The sequence below is a fragment of the Aotus nancymaae genome, unplaced genomic scaffold, assembly GCF_030222135.1.
Source record: "Aotus nancymaae isolate 86718 unplaced genomic scaffold, 86718_ANA_hifiasm-v0.15.2.pri h1tg000036l, whole genome shotgun sequence".
NCBI classification, from domain to species: Eukaryota; Metazoa; Chordata; class Mammalia; order Primates; family Aotidae; genus Aotus; species Aotus nancymaae.
This window is the reverse complement of record NW_026988450.1, coordinates 6,074,546-6,096,021: the sequence shown is the minus strand read 5'-3', so window position 1 is coordinate 6,096,021 and position 21,476 is coordinate 6,074,546. Positions and strand designations below refer to the sequence as shown.

Sequence of the window (21,476 nt, the reverse complement as noted above, 5' to 3'; positions counted from 1 at the left end):
CATAGCTCACTCACCATAGTCTTGAATTTTTGGGGCTCAAGGAATCCTCCCGCTTCAGCCTTCCAAGTATCTGGGAGTACAGGCATGCGCTACATTCCCAGCTCATTTTTTAATTTTTATAGAGACATGGTGGGGGGGGGGTGGTCTCACTATGTTGCCCAGGCTGTTCTTGAACTCCTGGCTCTGGCTTCAAACCATCCTCCTGTCTTGGCCTCCTAAAACCCTGGTCTTAAAGGCATGAGCCACCACTCCTGGCCAGAAAAAGATCTTAATAGCAACCAGGGAAAAGGAAATTACTTAAACTGTCACATTTTTTAGAACATGGCAAAAACCTCAATTACTTTTGCACCAACCTAATATAAAAGTGGAGGAGATGTCAACGTGGAATTTTCTGACTGAAGGCAAAAGAAAACGATTTTTAAATAGTTCATAGGAAAATGACTATTGGCAGAACTTTTTAAAGATGTTTGTTCTATCAGAAGAAAAGTGAATGGGAGGAAAGGAAAGATTCAGAGAATTGGGAGCAAAGAGTGATAATCATCTGGGTAACTAAACAAGCACTGATGATGTGTTGAACTAATAATGCTAATTTGGGGACTAAAATACTAGATAAAAATAAAACATATGCAAACATCAAGTGCATTTTGTATACGAGCAGTGAGCACATGGAAATAAAAATTTTAAATACCATTTTCTCTTGCTAAAAAATAGTACTTTAGAGCCAGGTGTAGTGGCTCGTGCCTGTAATCACAGCACTGTAGAGGCCGAGGCGGGCGGATCACCTGAGGTCAGGAGTTTGAAACCAGCCTGCCCAACATGGTGAAACCCCGTCTCTACTAAAAATACAAAATTAGCCAGGCGTGGTGGCTCATGCCTGTAATCCCAGCTGCTTGGGAGGCTGAGGCAGGAGAATCACTTGAACCCAGGAGGCAGGGGTTGCATTGAGCCGAAAAACGCCATTGCATTACAGTCTGGCAACAAGAGCGAAACTCTGTCTCAAAAACAAACAAACAAAAAATAGCTGGGCGTAGAGGCAGGCACCTGTAATCCCAGCTACTTGGGAGGCTGACAGGAGAATGGCCTGAACCTCGGAGATGGAGGTTGCAGTGAGCCGAGACTGCACCACTGTACTACAGCCTGGGCGATCCCAAAAAACAAACTAACAAAAATCATACTTTGGGATAAATCTAAAAAATCTTGTATAGGAGTTGGAGGCAGAAAACTACAAAATGATGATGAAAGACATCAGAAAAGATCTGCATAAATGGAGACATACACCATGTTCATAGATTAAAAGGTTCAATATAGTAAAGTTGTTTATTCTGTCCACACCCATATACAAATGTAATTCAATTCCTATCAGAATCCCAGCGAGCTTGTTGTGGTTATACACAAGATGATTCTAAAATTTATATCAAAAGGCAAAGGAACTACAAAACTTTAAATTTTAAATATTTAAAAAGAAGGGCCAGGCATGGTGGCTCACGCTTGTAATCCATCATTTTGGGAAGCCAAGGTGAGAGGACGCTTGAGTCCAGGAGTTCAGACCAGCTGGGACAACACAGTGAGATCCAATCTCTTATATTAAAAAACAATAATAATTAGAAAAAGAACATGAGGGTGGGTCTCTGTACCTAATTTCAAGGCTTACTAAATTGAGACAGTAATCAAAACTGGTTATTGGCAGAAAGACATACAGATGAACAGAACAAGGTAACACAGAAATAGTCTCACACAAGTGCAGCCAACTGATATTTGAAAAAGTTACAAAACGGTTCAATAGAGGACTGACAGTCTTTTCAGAAATTGTGCTGGAGCAATTGGATATCCGTAGGTAAAAGAAAAAAAAAACACGCAAAAAAAACTCCATCTAAACCTTACATAGAAAGTGGCCTAAAATGGATCATAGATTTAAAGGTCAAACGTAAAGCTCTAAAACTTAGGTAAGAAAACACAGAAATCTTGGGGACCTAGGGCTTGAAATGTTTCCAAATATGACAGCAAAAATACACTCCTTGCAAGAAAAAAAAATGAATCAGACTTCACTGAAATTAAAAACTTTTGCTGTTTTCAAAGACCCTGTTAAGAGGATGAGAAGACAGCTGAGACTGGGAGGAAATATTTGCAAACTACATATTCTCACAAATGACTAGCATTTAGAATATGTGAAGAGCTCTCTAAATTCAACAGTTACAAAAAGAGTCCAATTAGAAAATAGGTAAAAGATATGAAGAGATATTTTGCTGAGGAGGCTATATGAATGGCAAGCTCATGAAAAGATGACCAACATCACTAAGCCATTAAGGAAATGAAACGTAATCCTCCCACTCAGCACTCTGGGAGGCTGAGGGGGAGCAAATTGCTTGAATCTAGGAGTTTGAGCCCAGCCTCACAACATGGTGAAACCCCATCTCTACAAAATTTATAAAAATTACCCAGGCATAGTGGCGTGTGCCTGCGTTTCCAGCTACTTGGAAGGCTGAGCTGGGAGAATCACTTGCAGAGGTTACAGTGAGTTATGATCACTGCCATTACCCTCCAGCCTGGACGACAAAGTGAGATCCTGTCTTAAAAAAAAAGAGGGCCGAGCGAGGTGGCTCATGCCTGTAATCCCAGCACTTTGGGAGGCTGAGGTGGGTGGATCACCTGAGGTCAGGAGTTCAAGACCAACCTGACCAACCCCGTCTCTACTAAAAATACAAAATTAGCTGGGTGTGGTAGCACATGCCTGTAGTCCCAGCTACTCAGGAGGCTGAGGCAAGAGAATCCCTTGAACCCAGGAGGTAGAGGTTGCGGTGGGCTGAGATTGTGCCATTGTACTCCAGCCTGGGCAATAAGAGCAAAACTCCATCTCAAAAAAAAAAAAAATCACAATAAAATATCACTACATATTAGAATATCTAAAATAAGAAGCAGTGTCAATGCCAAATGCTGGTGAGGATGCAGAGAAATGGAATCTTTCATCCTTGCTGGTGGGAATGTAAAATGGTACGGCCACTTTGAAAAAATGTGGCAATTTATTTAAAATCTGACATACACTAATATAACCTTGCAATTGCACTCTTGGGCATTTATTCTAGAGAAACAAAAATGTGTCCACGCAAAAAACCTGTACAGGATTATTTGTAACAATTTTATTCATCATAGCCAAAAACTAGAAACAAGCAAAAAGTCCTATGGCTGAAGAATGGTTAAACAAACTGGTGCATCGATACTATGGAATAGTACTTAGGAATAAACAAGAAGGATGTACATAATAATTTGGATAGATCTCAAGGGCATTATTATGTTTTTTTCCTTCTTTTTTTTTTTTTAAGAGATGGGGTCTCACTCTGTCATCCAGGCTGGAATGAGCACAGTGGCATGGTCATAGCCGAATGAAGCCTCGAACTCCTGGGCTCAAGTGATCCTACCACCTCAGCCTTCAGAGTAGCTGGGCCTGCCACGTGCCTGGCTAATTTTTTTCTTTTTTTGAGACAGAGTCCTGCTCTGTCGCCAGGCCACAGTGCAGTGGCGTGATCTCAGCTCACTGCAATCTCCACCTCCCAGGTTCAAGCGATTCTTCTGCCTCAGCCTTCTGAGTAGCTGGGACTACAGGCATGTGCCACCACGTTCGGCTAATCTTTATATTTTTAGTAGTGACGGGGTTCCACCATGTTGGCCAGGATGGTCTTGATCTCTTGACCTCGTGATCCACCCGCCTCAGCCTCCCAAAGTGCTGGGATTACAGGCATAAGCCACCGCTCCTGGCCATGCCTGCTAATTTTTAAATTATTTTGTGTAGCCGGGCACGGTGGCTCACACCTGTAATCCCAGCACTAAAACTAAATGTTCACAGTGTAAGGCTAACTAACAAAATGAACATAAATAGAAGTAAATTCCAAAGTAGTGGGGATGGGGATGAAATTTTTAAGGCTCCATTAAAAAAAAAAGATGAAAAAGGAGAAATAAAGCATATAAAACATAGAAGGAGACATTTCATACTATGATACATACATATCCAAAAATAACAGTAATTTCCACTGTGATGGACTAAATTTGTCAGTAAATGACAGAAGTTAGGCTGAACAAAAGAATGATATAAAGCTACACACACACACACACATACATACACACACACACATTTTGGTTTTTGAGACAGGGTCTTGCTCTGTTACCCAGCCTGGAGTGTAGTGATGTGATCACAGCTCACTGCAGCCTTGAACTGGGCCGAAGCCATCCTCCCACCTCAGCCTCCCAAGTGCTGAGATTACAGGTGTGAGCCACTACACCTGGCTGAAAGCTGTATTTTCATTGCAAGCAATATCAAACACATAAGGGCACAGAAAGTTGAAAAGGGATGGGAAATTATAACAAGCAAATACTACCCAAAGTAAGCTGGCTTAGCTGTATTTTTATGTGGTAAAAGACTTTAAGGCAACAAACATACGTCCACACAAAAACTTGTATATGAATGTTCATAGAAGCTTATTTATAGGAGCCACAATGCAGAAATCACCCAGATATCCATAACCAACAAGTGGATAAATAAGACGTAGCATAGCAATAAAATAATATTCAGTAATAAAAAAGAATGCTGGCCGGGCGCAGTGGCTCACACCTGAAATCCCAGCACTTTGGGAGGCTGAGGCAGATGGATCACCTGGGGTCAGGAGTTCGAGACCAGCCTGGCCAACATGGTGAAACCCTGTCTGCACTAATAATACAAAAATTAGCCAGGCATGGTGGTGCATGCACGCCTGTAATCCCAGCTATATGGGAAGCTGAGGCAGGAGAATCACTTGAACCCAGGAGGTGGAAGTTGCAGTGAGCTGAGATTGCCCCATTGCACCCCAGCCTGGGCGACGAGTGAAACTGACTTCAAAATAAAATAAAATAAAAAAGCTACAAGATGGATGAACAATAAACCTAATTTTATCTAAATAAAGCTGTTAAAAAAAAACCTTTAATGCCTGGTAGGAAGGCTTTGTGTCATTTTTACTTATGCTTAATTATCCCTCCCAGTCATGGTGATGCTCTTGAAGATAACAGTTCACATTCCTGTGGGTTCCAGATATTGGAGGAACCAAAGTCAATCTTGGTTTCAAAGAATTGTGATTGTCTCTCAGGTGGCTTCTTGAAGGACTAATACAAAGACTGCCTTTATTTTCTCTAACTCAGAACTCTCTCAGGGTGAAGAAATAGCTCACAACTCTCTGAGGGTGGAGAATTGACCCAGCACAGAGGGTGCTGGTCAAAAATATTTAAAGGCAAATGAACCAGTCACTACCACTTAGGGCAAATGATATATAAGTTGGAGCAAACAACAGACACACCAAAAAGCCTGGGAGGAAAGGCTCAAGAGGGAGACGCTTTGGGGAAATAAAGGTTTTCAAATGCTTTCACATATTTCTGGAAACCCAGATCATGTGTATTAACAGTTCAGGATGCAGGTTCATAAAAGTGGCTGAGTGGTTGGTCATGGTGGCTCACAGCTGTAATCCCAGTATTTTGGGAGGCTGAGGTGGGTGGACCACTTGAGGTCAGGAGTTTAAGACCAGCTTGACCAACGTGGTGAAAACCTGTCTCTACTAAAAATACAAAAATTAGCTGAGCATGGTGGTGGGTGCCTGTAATCCCAGCTACTTGGGAGGCTGAGGCAGGAGAACTGCTTGAACCTGGGAAGTGGAGTTTGCAGTGAGCTGAGATTGCACCAATGTACTCCAGCCTGGGAGACAAGAGGGAAACTTTGTCTCAAAGGGGAAAAAAAATGGCTGGGTGTGGTGGCTGATGCCCGTAATCCCAGCACTTTGGGAGGGCAAGGCAGGTGGATCACCTGAGGTTGGGAATTTGGGAGTTCGAGACCAGCCTGATCAACATGGAGAAACCCTGTCTCTACTAAAAATACAAAATTAGCCAGACATGGTGGCACATGCCTGTCATCCCAGCTACTCAGGAGGCTGAGGCAGGAGAATCGAGAATCACTAGAAACCAGGAGGTGGAGGTTGCGGAGAGCCCAGATAGCGCCATTGCACTCCAGCCTGGGCAACAAGAACGAAACTCTGTCTCAAAAAAAAAAAAAAAAAAAATTGGGAGGTTGAGGTGGGTGGATCACGAGGTCAGGAAATCGATACCAACCTGGCCAACATGGTGAAACCCTATCTCTACTAAAAATACAAAAATTAGCTTGGTGTGGTGGCACATGTCTGTAATCCCAGCTACTCAGGAGGCTGAGGCACAGAATCACTTGAACCCAGGAGGCAGAGTTTGCAGTGAGCTGAGATTGTGCCACTACACTCCAGCCTGCTGACAGAGCAAGGCCCCGTCTCAAAAAAAAAAAGAAAGAAAAAAAAATCTGAGACATTCCTAAGCTCTCATCTCTGGCTGAGCTTGAAGTCCTGGGCCAGCAGGACATGAAGGTGAAGGCAGAGTTGGAAACTGACCAGTTGAACATTACAGGTGTGTCCAACACAAAGAGTCCAACTGCAAAGACTAGATTTTTTTTCTTGCTCCAGGTGTTTAAGAAAATGAAATAAATCTCTGTCAAAACATTAGGTGGACACTAAGCTAACAATACAGATACTTTAGTGACTATACGTGACAGAGTTTAGAAATATCATTAAACATACAAACTGAAAAACTCACACAACTGTAACAATAAGCAGCAACAATTCTGATTTTCAGAGTTACATTATAACCTTCAGAATGTCCATTTCTCACCCAAATTATGAGACATACAAAGAAACAAAGCCTGGCCTGTTCCCAGGGGGAAAAAAAGAAATGAACAGAAACACTGTCCTTGGGGAAGCTCAGATACTGGACTTACTATTCAGCTGTCTTAAATATACCTCGAGAAGCTAAAGGAAACCATGGAGAATAAAGTTAAAGCAGGAGGACAATATCTCAATAACCAGAGAACATCAATCAATAAATAAAAATTATAAAAAGGAACCACATAGATACCTAGAACTGAAGATAATAATTAAAATTAAAAATTCACTGGCGTTCAACAGCAGGTTTGACGAGGCAGAAGAATCAACAGACTTAAAGATAGTACAACTGATATTATCCAGTCTGAGGAATAGGAAAAAATAAGAAAATAAAAATGAACATAGCTTAAGAAACCTGTAGGTTTCTTAGCGTAGCAACATACACGTAATGGAATTCCTAGAAGACAAAAAAGAGGAGCAAAAAGAGTATTTGAAGAAATAACGGCCAAACTCCAAATTTAGCTGGGTGCAGTGGCTCATGCCTGTAATGCTAGCAATGAAAGGCTGAGGCAGGAGGATCACTTGAGGCCAAGAGTTTGAGACCAGCCTGGGCAGTATATTGAGACCCCATCTAATACAGTTGGGATGTTTTCCTCTCCAAATCTCATGTCGAAATGTGATTCCCAATGTTGCTCGTAGGGTCTTATGGGAGGTGTTTGAGTCATGAATAATGGCTTCATTCCTTTCTCACAGTAATGAGTGAATTCTGGCTCTATTGGTTCATGCAAGAGCTAGTTGTTTAAAGAGTCTGGCCCTTCCTGCCCTGCTTGTTCCCTCTCACCATGTAACATGTCAACTCTCCTTCCTTCTGCCATGGATAAAGCTTTCTGAGGCCCTCATGATGCTGGCACTTTTTTTTTTGTTTGTTTTTTTGAGATAGGGTCTTGCTGTCGCCCAGGCTGGTATGCAGTGACATGATCTCAGCTCACTGCAGTCTCTGTCTCTTCCCACCTGAGCCTCCCCAGTAGCTGGGACTACAGGTGCTCGACACAATGCCTAATTTTTGCGTTTTCTGTAGAGATGGGGTTTCCCCATGTTGTCCAGGCTGGTCTTGAACTCCTGAGCTCAAGGTATCTACCTGCCTCAGCCTCCCAAAGTGCTGGGATTACAAATGTGAGCCACCATGCCTACGCACCATGCTGCATGTATAGTCTGCAGAACCATGAGCCAAATAAGCTTTTTTTCTTCTCTCTGTCTCTCTCTCTCTCTTTTTCTTTGAAATGTTGTCTTGCTGTGCCACCAGGCTGGAGTTCAATGGTGCGATCTTGGCTCACTGCAATCTTTGCCTCCCAGGTTCAAGGGATTCTTCTGCCTCAGCCTCCAGAGTAGCTGGGACTACAGACGTGTGCCACCATGCCCGGCTAATTTTTTTTTTTTTGTATTTTTAGAAGAAATGGGATTTCACCATTTTAGTCATGCTGGTCTTGAACTCTGGACCTCAGGTGATCTGTCCGCCTCAGCCTCCCAAAGCGCTGGGATTACAGCCGTGAGCTACTGCGCCCGGCCATGCCCAGCTAATTCTTGTATTTTCAGTTGAGGCAGGGTTTCACCATGTTGGCCAGGATGGTCTGTATCTCCTGATCCGCTTGCCTCGGCCTCCCAAAGCGATGGGATTACAAGCATGAGCCACGGCGCCGGGCCTTTTTCTTTATAAATAATTACCCACCCTCAGGCTGGTGCAGTGGCTTACACCTGTAATCCCAGCACTTTGGGAGCCCGAGGTAAGCAGATCACTTGAGGTCGGGAGTTGGAGACTAGCCTGGCCAACGAGATGAAACCCTGTCTCTACTAAAAATACAAAAATTAAGTCCGAGCGAAGTGGCTCACGCCTGTAATCCCAGCACTTTGGGAGGCCGAGTCAGGCGAACCACCTGAGGTCAGAAGTTCTAGAGTAGCCTAACATAGTGAAACCCCGTTTTGTATTTTCTTTCTTTCTTTTTTTTTTTTTTTGAGACGGAGTCTCGCTCTTGTTACCCAGGCTGGAGTGCAATGGCGCGATCTCGGCTCACCGCAACCTCCGCCTCCTGGGTTCAGGCAATTCTCCTGCCTCAGCCTCCTGAGTAGCTGGGATTACAGGCACGCGCCACCGTGCCCAGCTAATTTTTTTTTGTATTAATAGAGACGGGGTTTCACAATGTTGACCAGGATGGTCTCGATCTCTCGACCTCGTGATCCACCCGCCTCGGCCTCCCAAAGTGCTGGGATTACAGGCTTGAGCCACCGCGCCCGGCCGTTTTGTATTTTCTACTGAAAATACAAAAATTAGCCGGGTGTGGAGGCGCCCGCCTGTAGTCCCAGCTACTCGGGAGGCTGAGGCAGGATAATCGCTTGTACCCGGGAGGCGGAGGCTGCAGTGAGCCGAGATCGCGTCACTGCACCAGCCTGGCGGCAGAGCGAGACTCCGTCTCAAAACAAAACAAAACAGAACAAAACAAAGGAACGTTTAAAACGACTAACTCCGTAACTTAATTTAGGGGACGCGGGTTCCGTTTTTCACCGTAGCCGTCCCCTATGGAGAAATTGCTTGGCTTCCCACAGACTTTAACACCTGCCAAAGTTCCATGCTCGGAATCTGCCTCCGTTTCAAGCTACTTGGGCCTCCGCGGGTTCTAAAACTCCCCGCTGTCCGGAGACAACAGGGGGACGAAACCCCGCCCTGTGTGGAGGCGGGGCCGGAGATGAACGAGAGGCAAAACCGGGCGACTTCCACGACCCTCTAGCCGGAAGCGGCCCCTGCCCGGACGCCCGCCTGGCGGGAACCTGGGCTCGCCCCATCCCGGCGATCCGCAGTCAATTGGTAGCGCCTGCACGTCGCGCGCGGAGTTCGATTGGCGTTGCCTGGGGAGGAGGACCCGCCGCCGCCGCCGCCGCCGCCGCGGGCTTGGTTTGTGAGGAAGGGCCTAGGCCCGAGCTTGCCGTGGTGGGGCTTGCCGCGCGCCGGGGCTCGCTTCCTGCCGTGTCCTGCGCTCCAGCTTCGCCCACTTCCCCTTGCCAGCGGGCGGGGCGCGGAGAAGACCTGCCGGAGCCATGGAGGACGAGGTGGTCCGCTTTGCCAAGAAGATGGACAAGATGGTGCAGAAGAAGAACGCGGTGAGCGCGGCAGTCGGCGCGGGCCGGGAGGGAGGCCGGGCCGAGGCCGGGTCCCGAGGGGGATCCCCTCTCCCTCTCCCTCCCCTCTCCCTGCAGCCTCCCTTTGGGGGAGCCGTGCCCGGCGCCCCCGCGTTCCCAGGAGGGTGTCCGGGCCCGGGGCGTCGGGTCCCGCGGCCACCGGCGTTAGGACCCGATCGCTCTTGTATTTCCAGCCCCTCCTCCCTCGTGCCGCGTAGTAAACCTGATCGATTTAGGGATTAGGGCACATTCTCCGTTGATTTTAAACTTTCGTAGTAGTAAAACCTCGGCAGTTTAGCTTAAGAATTGAAGCGTAGGAAGTCCTCAGAATTTGAAAGAATGCACTCTTCCGCGATCCGAGGCCAGCATCTAGAATGAGCATCAAATAGAGGCTTGTGATGAGTTTTAGGCGTCAGGCTGCTGAAATTTCAGTAAAACTCCTGGATCTCGTTTTTGAAGAGGGCTAAGCATCCGCCTGGTTATCTCAACTACGCTACATGTTTGCTGAGCGATTAAAAAGGTAAAATGTGCCAGTGTCTTGGCAAGTTGCTAAACGTTTTATAAAAAGTGGATCTTGTCCTGTCGTAATGTGCAGAAGAGTTATGACTAAAGCACGCACACTCACCAGAGTGCTGGTAGAGGGATTTGCACAACATATATTGTAGGGTGCTTTCTAAGTGCTTTGCAGTTAATGCTGGGGGCATTTTCTTGTTATTGATGCATATTTGTGTGAGCATGTCCTTTTGTGGTTTGTAAGAAGTCATAGGACCGGTTTCTACAGTTTGTCCATTTGTGTGGCACTTTTCAATCCACCTTGCTTCAGACTCATCTGTTCTCAGCTCAACTTCTATAATTGTTTTCACCTAAATTTGTCCCACCACGCTCGGCACATTTTCACCATCAATATACCTGAAATAATTTTCTTCCATCTATGATATAAATTCCATGTCAAACTAATGTGAAGAGAAAAGGGATGCTCTCATTTGTACGGCACTTTGGAGTTAAATAGCATCCTTGCAAAATTCTTTGTGACTCACACAGAGCTGTGAGTACATAAAGGGTATCCATTTTACAGGTTAAGACACTGAGAGAGATTAAATACTACTCAAATTAAGTACTGTGTATTTGGAATAAGCCAGGACCCAGGTTTTCTTCTGGACAGCATGCTTTCCACATGACCGCTAGATCAGGAATTAGTGTTAACAGTAAGTATGTAAGACTTCTAGCAACCTCTGTTCCCTTTTTTCCTTTAATAGGAAATACTGGGCATTCTCCAGTATTTCATTTCATACCCTGTTACTCTGTAGTTGAAATTTTGGCCTTTTAAAGTATGTCCGGCCCAGCACGGTGACTTACGCCTGGCATCCCAACACTTTGGGAGGCCGAGGTGAGTGGATCACGAGGTCAGGAGTTCGAGACCAGCCTGACTAAAATGGCGAAACTCTGTCTCTACTAAAAATACAAAAAACAAACAAACAAACAAACAAAACAAACTTAGCCGGGTGTGATGGCGGGCGCCTGTAGTCCCAGCTACTCAGGAGGCTGACGCAGGAGAATCCTAGAGCCTGGGAGGCGGAGGTTGCGGTGAGTGGAGATCACGCCATGGCACTCCAGTCTGGGCGACGGAGCGAGACTCCGTCCTCCCCCGTCCCCACCAAAAAAATAAAATTTCCTGTTCATTTTCTGTTCTAGATATTACCAGTGCCATTCCCCACCCCCCCATTGATATGCCCCTTCATTCCCCACTTCAGATTCTTATTTGATAAGTTATGTGGTTATTGGAACATTTCTGTTATTTTGTTTAAACTGGAAAATTTTTCTCTGTGCCTGGACATCCCCAAACTTGCACAGCAGAAGCTCCCAGGGAAAAAAGCCATTTGTTGGGTAATTTTCTCTCCAACTTAGGCTGTAATATGTATCCTTTAATCATCTAATGCAATAGGTGTTTGCTTGATTTTCTTTCTTTCCTTCTTTCCTTTTATTAGGTGTTTCTTAAAACACCTTAGTGGACAAGTGTGGAAAAGATAAGTTCATATTTATCTGCAGTTCTCAAATTGTCAACAGGTATTCAGATCTTTTGTAATGAGCCTGCAAGAAAATGAGAATAAACTCCACAGATAATCCTCAAATCTAAATTTTTTTCTCAAATCTAAGTTTTCAGATAATTCAAAACTTTACCAATATGAAAACTTGCCTCCCAAAAAGAAAAGTAAAACTGACTGGCTTTTACCTCCCCCCGCCCCCCATCGTTTTCCCTGCCTGTCCTCTGGAAATTCAAACAGGCTGATGAAATACAGAGAAAGAGAAATGGTCAGAATGACACTCCTCTTTCCCCCAAGTACAACCACAGATGGGTTTTTAAGTGTTCAATAATTAAACAGAAAGTGTTTTAGGGGTTGTAGAATTATGGTGTATTTGCTTCTCTTTTTTTCTGTGGTTTTCAGGTTTTTCTCTCAACTTTTAAAAATCTTTTATATTTTGGAAAAGTTAACTTTTTTTTTTTTCCTGGAGACAAAGTCTTGCTCTGTTACCCAGGCTGGAGTACAGTGGCACAGTTTTGGTTCAGTGCAACCTCCACCTCCCAGGTTCAAGTGATTCTGTTGCCTCAGCCTTCCTAGTAGCTGGGACTACAGGTGTGTGCCACCATGCCTGGCGAATTTTTGTAATTTTAGTAGAGATGGGGTTTCAGCATATTGGCCAGGCTGGTCTCAAACTCCTGATCTCAGGTGATCTGCCTGTCCTGGCCTTCCAGAATGCTGGGATTACAGATGTGAGCCACCACACTCAGCCTGAAAAAATTAATTTTGAAGAGTAATAGTTGTCATCAGAATTGACAAATTTAAGTGCAAATTTGGATATCATTTAAAAAATATTTTAACATGCTGCTGTTTTACCTGGCTCATTTCGTTTTAATAAAACCATAGATGTCACACTTAACTAAAATAGAAACAGCTGCCATTTATTGAGCCATTACTCTGAGGCAGGTATTCTGCTAAATACTTACTCACCTTATCCCATTTATTCCTCAGACAACTTTGCAAGATGAGTATTATCCTCATTCTGAAAATGAGGATACTAAGTATTTAGAAAAGTTAAGTGAATTGTCTTAAGCCAGATAGCTAGTAAGTGGCCAAGTGAAGATGCGAATCTAAATCTGTTTTGCTCCAAAGCTAGTACTACTCTGTTAAGCTACAGTGTCTCTCTAGAAGACCCTTGTGTCTGTTTTTGAACCATGCATGGATACAATTAAGTGAATATAAAATCGAGAAGTAAGGGTATGAACTTGCTGTTTTGGGGCAGGTGAGTTTCCCTAAATACCTAGATCAACATCCCGACCCTAGTTCTACCCAGGATGTTGTCGCACGTGTGTACCTGATCTCAAGCAGGAGTTTTACAAGTGCACATGACCAAGCCACAATGAACCACAGAAAGTAGTTTGAAATTTTTAGGTATCACCTGTTTTCTGCTTAAGCTTTTTTCTTATTGCTTTGATTTGGTATCAGTAACTAAGTCTGACTCCTAATGTGGGTTTAAATCCTGGTTTTTCTGAACTTTAGCTTTGTGATTTTAGTCAAGTTCTTTGTCATCACTAAAATGTTCTTCCTCATGGTAAATTGGAGATGCATAGTAAAAATTAAGTGAATATAAAATGCTTCTCGTGTAGGATTGTAGACCTAAAGTATGTACTAAGGCCTAAAAAACAATCTGAGGTTGCCTTTCTTTGTAAAGGATTCATGTAGATTATAGGAGGAGTGAGGCAAGAACATAAAGTTTTGAAGTTATGGAGAGATTTTGTAGGTAGTGTTGAGGTTTATTTATTTCATTGAAGGCTCAAGTTTGAGTGAAATCAAATTGCAGGGAGAGAAATTGAGATTAGATGTTAGAATTTCCTAGGAGCTGGGATACCTGAAATATTTACATTTATAAGTACCTGGGTTAAAACAACAACTGCGACAAAACTTTCATATCTATATCAGAGTTAGATTAATTAGCATAGCTGCACAATTTTTAATAACAGCTTTATTGAGAAATACAATGAAGTTCACTCTCATAGTTGACTCTTGAACAATTCAAGGGTTATGGTTCTTAAACCATCCCCCCTCCCTACCCACATACAGTCAAGTAGTATAACTTTTGCAGTAGTATAACTCATGCAGTCATGTAGTCAGTATGAGTCAGCATGAACCAGTAGTATAACTCATGCTGTCAAGAGTATAACTTTTGACTCCTAAAACACAGCCTACTGTTGAACAGAAGCCTTACTAATGATAACTTAAACCATAGATTAACACATTTTCTATATTATATGTATTATATATTTTTTTTTTTTTTTTTTTGAGGCTAGGTCTCATGCTGTTATCCAGGCTGGAATGCAGTGGTACTATGGCTCAGCTCACGGCAGCCTTGACCACCTGGACTCTGGTGATCCTCCCACCTCAGCTTCCCGAGTAGCCAGGATTATAGGCATGTGCCACCACACCTGGCTAATAAACCTTTTTGTATTTTTTATTTTTTTGAGTCAGTCTCGCTGTGTCACTCAGGCTGGAGTATGATGGCATGATCTGGTCACTGTAACCTCCGCCTCCTGGGTTCAAGCAGTTCTCCCACCTCAGCCTCCCAAGTAGCTGGGACTACAGGTGTGTGCCACCACCACACCCAACTAATTTTCTATTTTTTAGTAGAGATGGGGTTTTGCCATTTTTCCCAGGCTGATCTCTGCATCCTGACCTCAAGTGATCCACCTGCCTTGGCCTCCCAAAGTGCTGGGATTATAGGTGTGAGCCACTGCACCCAGCCTTTTTTTTGTATTTTTTGGAGAGATGGGGTTTCACCATATTGCCTAGGCCATTCTAGAACTCCTGGACTCAAGTGATCTGCCTGCTTTGGCCTCCCAAAGTATTGAGATTACAGGCACTCAGCCTGGGTGACAGAGCGAGACCAACGTCTCAAAAAAAAAAAAAAAAATCATAAAGGAGAGAAAATATGTTTACTGTTCATTAAGTGGAAATGGTTCATCATAAAGGACTTCATCCTCCTTGACTTCACATTGAATAAGCTGAAGAGAAAGGAAGAGTTGGTTTTGCCATCTAGGGTAGCAGAAGTGGAAGAAAATTCTCATGTTAAGTGGATCGGTGAAGTTTAAACCCATGTTATTTGAGGGTCAGCTGTTAAGTGGGTTTTTAGTGTATTTACAGGTTTGTGCAACTATTACTACTGTATAATTTTAGAACATTTTCATCACTCCAAAAAGAAACCCTGTACCTATTAAGCAGTCGCTTCTCATTCAGCCCTTATGTGCCCCCCACCAATTTCTCAAACTCCTTTGACAACCACTAATATGTGCTTTCTGTCTCTATGTGTTTGCTGAATCTGGAAAGTTTCTGTCTGTGAAATTATACAGTATGTGGTCCTTTGTAACTGGTCTCTTTTTGCTTGATATAGTCTTTTTTTTTTTTTTTAATTTTTTTTGAGACGGAGTCTCGTCTTGTTCTGTTGACCAGGCTGGAGTGCAGTGGTGCGATCTCAGCTCACTGCAACCTCCGCCTCCTGGGTTCAAGCAATTCTCCTGTCTCAGCCTACCGAGTAGCTGGACTACAGGTGCAAGCCAACGTGCCCTGCTAATTTTATATTTTTAGTAGAGATGGGGTTTCACCATATTGGTCAGGCTGGTCTTAAACTCCTGGCCTCAGGTGATCCACCCACCTCGGCCTCCCAAAGTGCTGAGATGACAGGTGTGAGCCACCATGCCTGTCTTTTAAAGGTCAGTTCGTGTTACATTATGCACCAGTATTTTATTACTTTTTATTGCTGGAAAGTACTCCACTGTACTGCAATTTGTGTGTTTTTTGGTTTTTTTTTTTGAGACGGAGTCTCACTCTGCCGCCCAGGCTGGAGTGCAGGGGCGCCCTCTGGGCTCACTGCAACCTCTGCCTCCCAGGTTCAAGTAATTCTCCTGCTTCAGCCTCCCAAATACCTGGGATTGCAGGAGCCTGCCACGACACCTGTCTAATTTTTGTATTTTTAGTAGAGATGGGGTTTTGCCATGTCGGCCAGGGCTGGTCTAGAACTCCTGACCTCAGGTGATCTGCCTGCCTTGGCCTCCCAAAGTGTTGGGATTACAGACATGAGCCACTGCACCTGGCCACAATTTGTTAATTGATTCATCATTTGGTGGACATTTGAGCTGTTTCAGCTTTTTGGCTGTTGTGAATAATACTACTAAAAATATTCCTGTAACAGTGTTTATGTAGACATATGTTTTCATTTCTTTTGGGTGTATACCTAGGACTATAATTACTGAGTCATATAGTAACTATGTTTAACCTTTTCAGGAGCTACCAGACCTTTCCAGTGTGACTGTACCATTTTACATGCCCACCAGCAGTGTGTGAAGATTCCAGTTTCACGTCATTTTCACCAATATTACTAGTCTTGATTATAGCCTTCCTAATGGGTGTAAAGTGGTATCTCATTGTGGGTTTGATTTGCATGTCCCTTGTGATAACAATGTTGAGCATCTTTTCATTGCTTTGTGGCCATTTGTATATCTTCTTTGGAGGAACAAATGTCTGTTCAGATCCTTTGCCCATTTTTTAAAAAAAGACTCAGGGTCTGGCTCTGTTGCCCAGACTGGAGTACAGTGGCTTTGCCCATTTTTAAATTGGGTTGTCTTTTTATTATTGAGTTGGAAGAGTCCTTTATATTCTGAATACTAGATCCTTATTAGATATGCAGATACTATCTCACATTCTGTGGGTTGTCTGTCTACTCTTGGTCGTCCTTTGAAGTATAAAAGCTTCTAATTTTGATGAACATGAATTTATTTATTTTTTTGTGCTTTTGGTGTAGTTTAACTGCAAATTTGAGATGACATAGTAATATTCTAAGTCCTAGCTTTATTAGTGATGTTACCAAGGTATAACTCAAATATCTCTAATTCATTGTTTACTTTAAAAAAATAGATAACGGGCCGGGCACGGTGGCTCACATCTGTAACCCCAGCACCTTGGGAGGCGAGGCGGGTGGATCACAAAGTCAGGAGATCAAGACCATCCTGGCCCACATGGTGAAACCGCGTCTCTACTGAAAATCCAAAAAATTAGCTGTCATGGTGTCGCCCGCCTATAGTCTCAGCTACTCGGGAGGCTGAGGCAGGGGAATTGCTTGAACCCTTGAACCTGGAAGGCAGAGGTTACAGTGAGCCAAGATTGCACCACTGTACTAGCTTGGCAACAGAGCAAGACTCGATCTCAAAAAAAAAAAAAGACCAACCTGGCTAACATAGTGAAACCTTGTCTCTACTGAAGATACAAAAATAGCCAGGAATGGTGGTGGGCGCCTGTAGTCCCAGCTACTTGGGAGGCTGAGGCAGGAGAATAGATTGAACCCAGGAGGCGTAGGTTGCAGTGAGCCGAGTGCGTGCCACTGCACTCCAGCCTGGGTGACACAGTAAGACTATGTCTCAAAAAATAGATAAAATCTTAATTTTTTACCTTGAAATCTTATAATAATCCCTGTGAAGAATACATTATTATAGAAGTAACTATGTTTTACTTGATTGAGCTTAAATATGCTCACTGAAAATGCTGGCTTATGGCTCTTGGAGATTATTGTTATGGTAGAAATAAGTAATTATTTGTATATTATTGTATTCCTCATCTACCGTCCTATGTGTCAGACCTCTATTTTGATACTTCATCTGTGTAATGTTGCCTCATTTGGCTATTGTAATTACCCATCAAGGTTGACGTATTATGCTCGCCTACATATAAAGAAGCTGAAGCTTGAAAAGGACCAATAACATTACCAAGATCTTATAGTTCTAGGAAATGGCAGAGCATGGATTTGAATCTAGATCTGTCATATATGTACATCGTATTCTTGACCCTAAATCACCTATTACTCCCTCTTTTTTACATCTCCTTGAGGAGAGGGATGTTTGTATCCTACATGGTCTTGGGTATACTGAACACATAGTACAAGTTTGAATACCATGGCTTATAAAAGCACGTTTTTTCTGCTACGAGATAGGAGCACCAACAATGTAATAAAATAGTGTGATAGCTGTAGTTTATCTTTCAGCCAGTAGCGTGAACTAAATTTGGCTCTGGAAATTAAAGAAGAGTCTTTCTTTCTCTTGCATCATCTATAGGAGATGCTGCAATCACATAGACTTGGACACGTATTCTTTTTTTTTAAATAGAGGCAAGATCTCTTTCTGTTACCCAGGCTGGTCTCAAACCCCTGGGCTCAAGTGATCCTCCTGCCTCAGGCCTCCCAGAATGCTGGGATTACAGGTTGAGCTGTTGTGCCTGGCCAAGACTTGACATTTAGAGACAGGTGATGCTTGGGGAAGGCTAAAGTACAGCTTCTTGTTTGGTAATAGTAGTCACTGAGTTCACAAAGGAGCACTGCCACTGCTGGGGAAAGGGCAGCGGGATAAGGGTCAGGCAACTAGTTCATGTCCTTACTACCCATCAGTATGACCTTTACTACCCATCAGTATGACCTTGGGCAAATCACATTCCTTTTCTGGGTTTAAGTGTAACTAAGGGTTTGAAATAGATCATCAAATATTTGTTTGTTTTAAAATTCCTTGATATCAGAAAGGTTTCTGTCTTGCTCACTGCTGTATCCCCAACACAGTAGAGCTTGGTACATCTGAAATGACTGGAGTAGATCTCACCTTTTCTAGTTAGTAATCATAGCACCTTGTGCAAGTTTCTTGACACATTTCCTCATCTGTAAAATGGAGATAATAGATTACCTGATTCTATAGGGTTTATAGTGAAGGTGAAATTAAATATATGTGAAGTATTTAATAATGTCAAGCACATAGTAACACTCAAAGTTTGTGTCACTGAATTAATGTGTGATTACCTATTTTGTGTTTGACTCATTCAGAGTATCATAGTTACTTCTTTTTGTTTGTTTTTGGGTTTTTTTGAGACAGATTTTTGCTCTGTCACCCAGGCTGGAGTGCAGTGGCACAATCTCAGCTCACTGCAGCCTCCACCTCCCAGGTTCAAGCGATTCTCCTGCCTCAGCCTCCTGAGTAGCTGGGATTACAGGCGCCTGCCACCACACCCAGCTAATTTTTGTGTCTTTAGTAGAGATGGGGCTTCACCATGTTAGTCAAGCTGGTCTCAAAACTCCTGACCTCAGGTTGATCTGCCTGCCTTTGCTTCCAAAGTGCAGGGATTACAGGTGTGAGCCACCGCACCTGGCCCATAGTTATTCTTAAAGACCCTTCAGTGTTTATTTGAATTGGTTGGAACACAGTGCAATTTTCAGAAAGCTCATAGTTTTATTCCTTGAGTGTTATTTTTAGCTTTTTCTTCCAACCATGACCTTACCAGAGAGCTGAGTAGAAAGGGAAAGAAACAAAATTAATGCAAATATATTACCTTTACTTGGAAAACAGTTGGAACCATATGTTACATTGATGATATGTTAGAAGAATGAACTTAATGCTTAGGAGACCCTGCTTTTTAAGGAACTTTTAAAAGTATGATTCTTTATCGTTATTAATTGATTCTTGGTCAGAAGTGGATCAGAAACCTGGAGATGTGAGTAGAAGAAAATGTCAATGATAGACTACAGGCCCACTGTCTGTTTTTTTTTTGTTGTTGTTGTTTGTTTTTAAAATTTTATTTTAGAAATGGAGTCTCACTCTGTCCACACAGGCTAGACTGCAGTGAGTGGCATGATCATGGTTCATGTAACCTCAGGCTTCTGGGTGGGTGCAACCAATCCTCCCGCCTCAGCCTCCCAAGTAGCTAGGACTACAGGCATTATGCCCAGCTAATTTTTTATTTTCATTTTTTGTAGAGAGGAGGTCATGCTGTGTTGCCCAGACTTCTGCAGTTTGTTATGAAAATTATTAGGGTCTGATACATTTGGTAATTCCAGATTTTTCAGATTTTATAAAGATAATTTGGTACATATATCACAGATTATGTAATACCCCCAGCAGGATTTGGGCACTTCAGGAACCAGGCATTAACATTTCTCTAGTCATAATATTCACATTACATGGCATAAATAGAACACAAATAGCTTTACATGTGTAGAGATTAGGTTTAGCTGCCAAATGAGTTTTTAAACCTATCCGAAATCTAGAAATCTTTTGCTTTTCAAAGGTTTTTGGTCTGGGAATTTGCAGATAAGGGATTGAAGACTTCATTTATTCACAAAAATGTCATGCCTGTAGAAATTCTTGTTTAATAATGCATTTTAAGTCAGTGTTAGTTACCTTTTCCAACAACTTTAATATTTTACTGTTTCTAGATGACTCTAAATAGGAAGAATTTATAGAATTTTAAGATCAGGAGAGATCTTTAAACAACAAATAATTCAAACAGTTTATTTATAATAACCTGTCATGATTTCTGTTGAACTTAAATTTTTTTTTATGAGATATTGGGTCAAATTAAAATTATGTAACTCTTTGTTACCAGAATAAAAGCTAATAGTTTTATTTTCGAAAGCCACGCCTAATGTCCGTCACCTTTAAATGAAAAGTTAAGTGACTAGAAGCCTTTACTTGATTATATTTAAGAAATGAAGTGATACTTTGAGAGTCTTTGCTTGCTTTTTCCTTTGTCGTGTTCAATGAGGAGTATGCTCTGGTTCTTTCTGGTTGTTGAGATATCTTGTGTTTCATTGATTTGTAGGGTGCCTGTTTTTCTTTTTCTTTTTTTGAGATGGAGTCTCACTTTGTTGCCAGACTGGAGTGCAATGGTGCGATCTTGGCTCACTGCAATCTCCACCTCCCGAGTTCAAGAGATTCTCCTGCCTCAACCATACTTATCCTGCTTTCTAAAGTGTTACAGTATGAAAACAGGCACCCTAGGCCAGGCGCAGTGGCTCACGCCTGTAATCCCAGTACTTTAGTAGGCTGAGGCAGGCAGATCACGAGGTCAGGAGATTGAGACCATCTTGGCCAACATGGTGAAACCCCATCTCTACTAAAAATACAAAAATTAGCCAGGTGTAGTGGTGAGCGCCTGTTATCCCAGGTATTCAAGAGGCTGAGGCAGGAGAATCACTTCAACCTGAGAGGTGGAGGTTGCAGTGAACCGAGATTGTGCCACTGCACTCCAGCCTGGGTGACAGAATGAGACTCTTTCTCAAAAAAAAAAAAAAAAAAATTATAATAAAACACTGTGTCATAGTTAAATCATTTTTTCTTTATTAATGGTATATAAAGAAGTGATTTACCCAGATATAGTATATGAAGTAAATATTAGACTAAATGCAATAGAATGTGAATGTATTTGATTAGATGAAATATAGATTAAATTAATATTAAATTAGAATATTTGGCTACAAGCTATAGGTGGTGCTGTTGCTCCTTATCTGATTTTATTCCTCTTTAGGTGCTTTCTGTGATTATCCCATGAACCTTATTTCTGGCTAGTCCCTGTTTTACCATCTTGGGAATTCAATATGAAATTGTTTTATTTTATAGGCTGGAGCATTGGATTTGCTAAAGGAGCTTAAGAATATTCCTATGACCCTGGAATTACTGCAGGTATGTGCTTTTATGCATCACAGTTTTATAATAGGTAGTTGTTATAAAATATTGAAACATCTTCAGTCCCAATATGTTTTTGT

At 42.5% G+C, this 21,476-nt stretch overlaps 1 protein-coding gene across 1 annotated transcript in view; it reads left to right on the top strand.

Moving 5' to 3' along the window:
- Positions 1-9,672: 9,672 nt before the first annotated feature.
- The window catches only part of TCEA1 (transcription elongation factor A1), a 53,201-nt gene continuing 41,397 nt past the window's right edge, over positions 9,673-21,476 (top strand). Inside the window, exons 1-2 of the mRNA XM_012442940.3 lie at positions 9,673-9,839; positions 21,331-21,393. Coding sequence (XP_012298363.1) covers positions 9,777-9,839; positions 21,331-21,393 — 126 coding nt within the window. The 5' untranslated portion in view covers positions 9,673-9,776. The remainder of the gene's footprint in view (positions 9,840-21,330; positions 21,394-21,476) is intronic.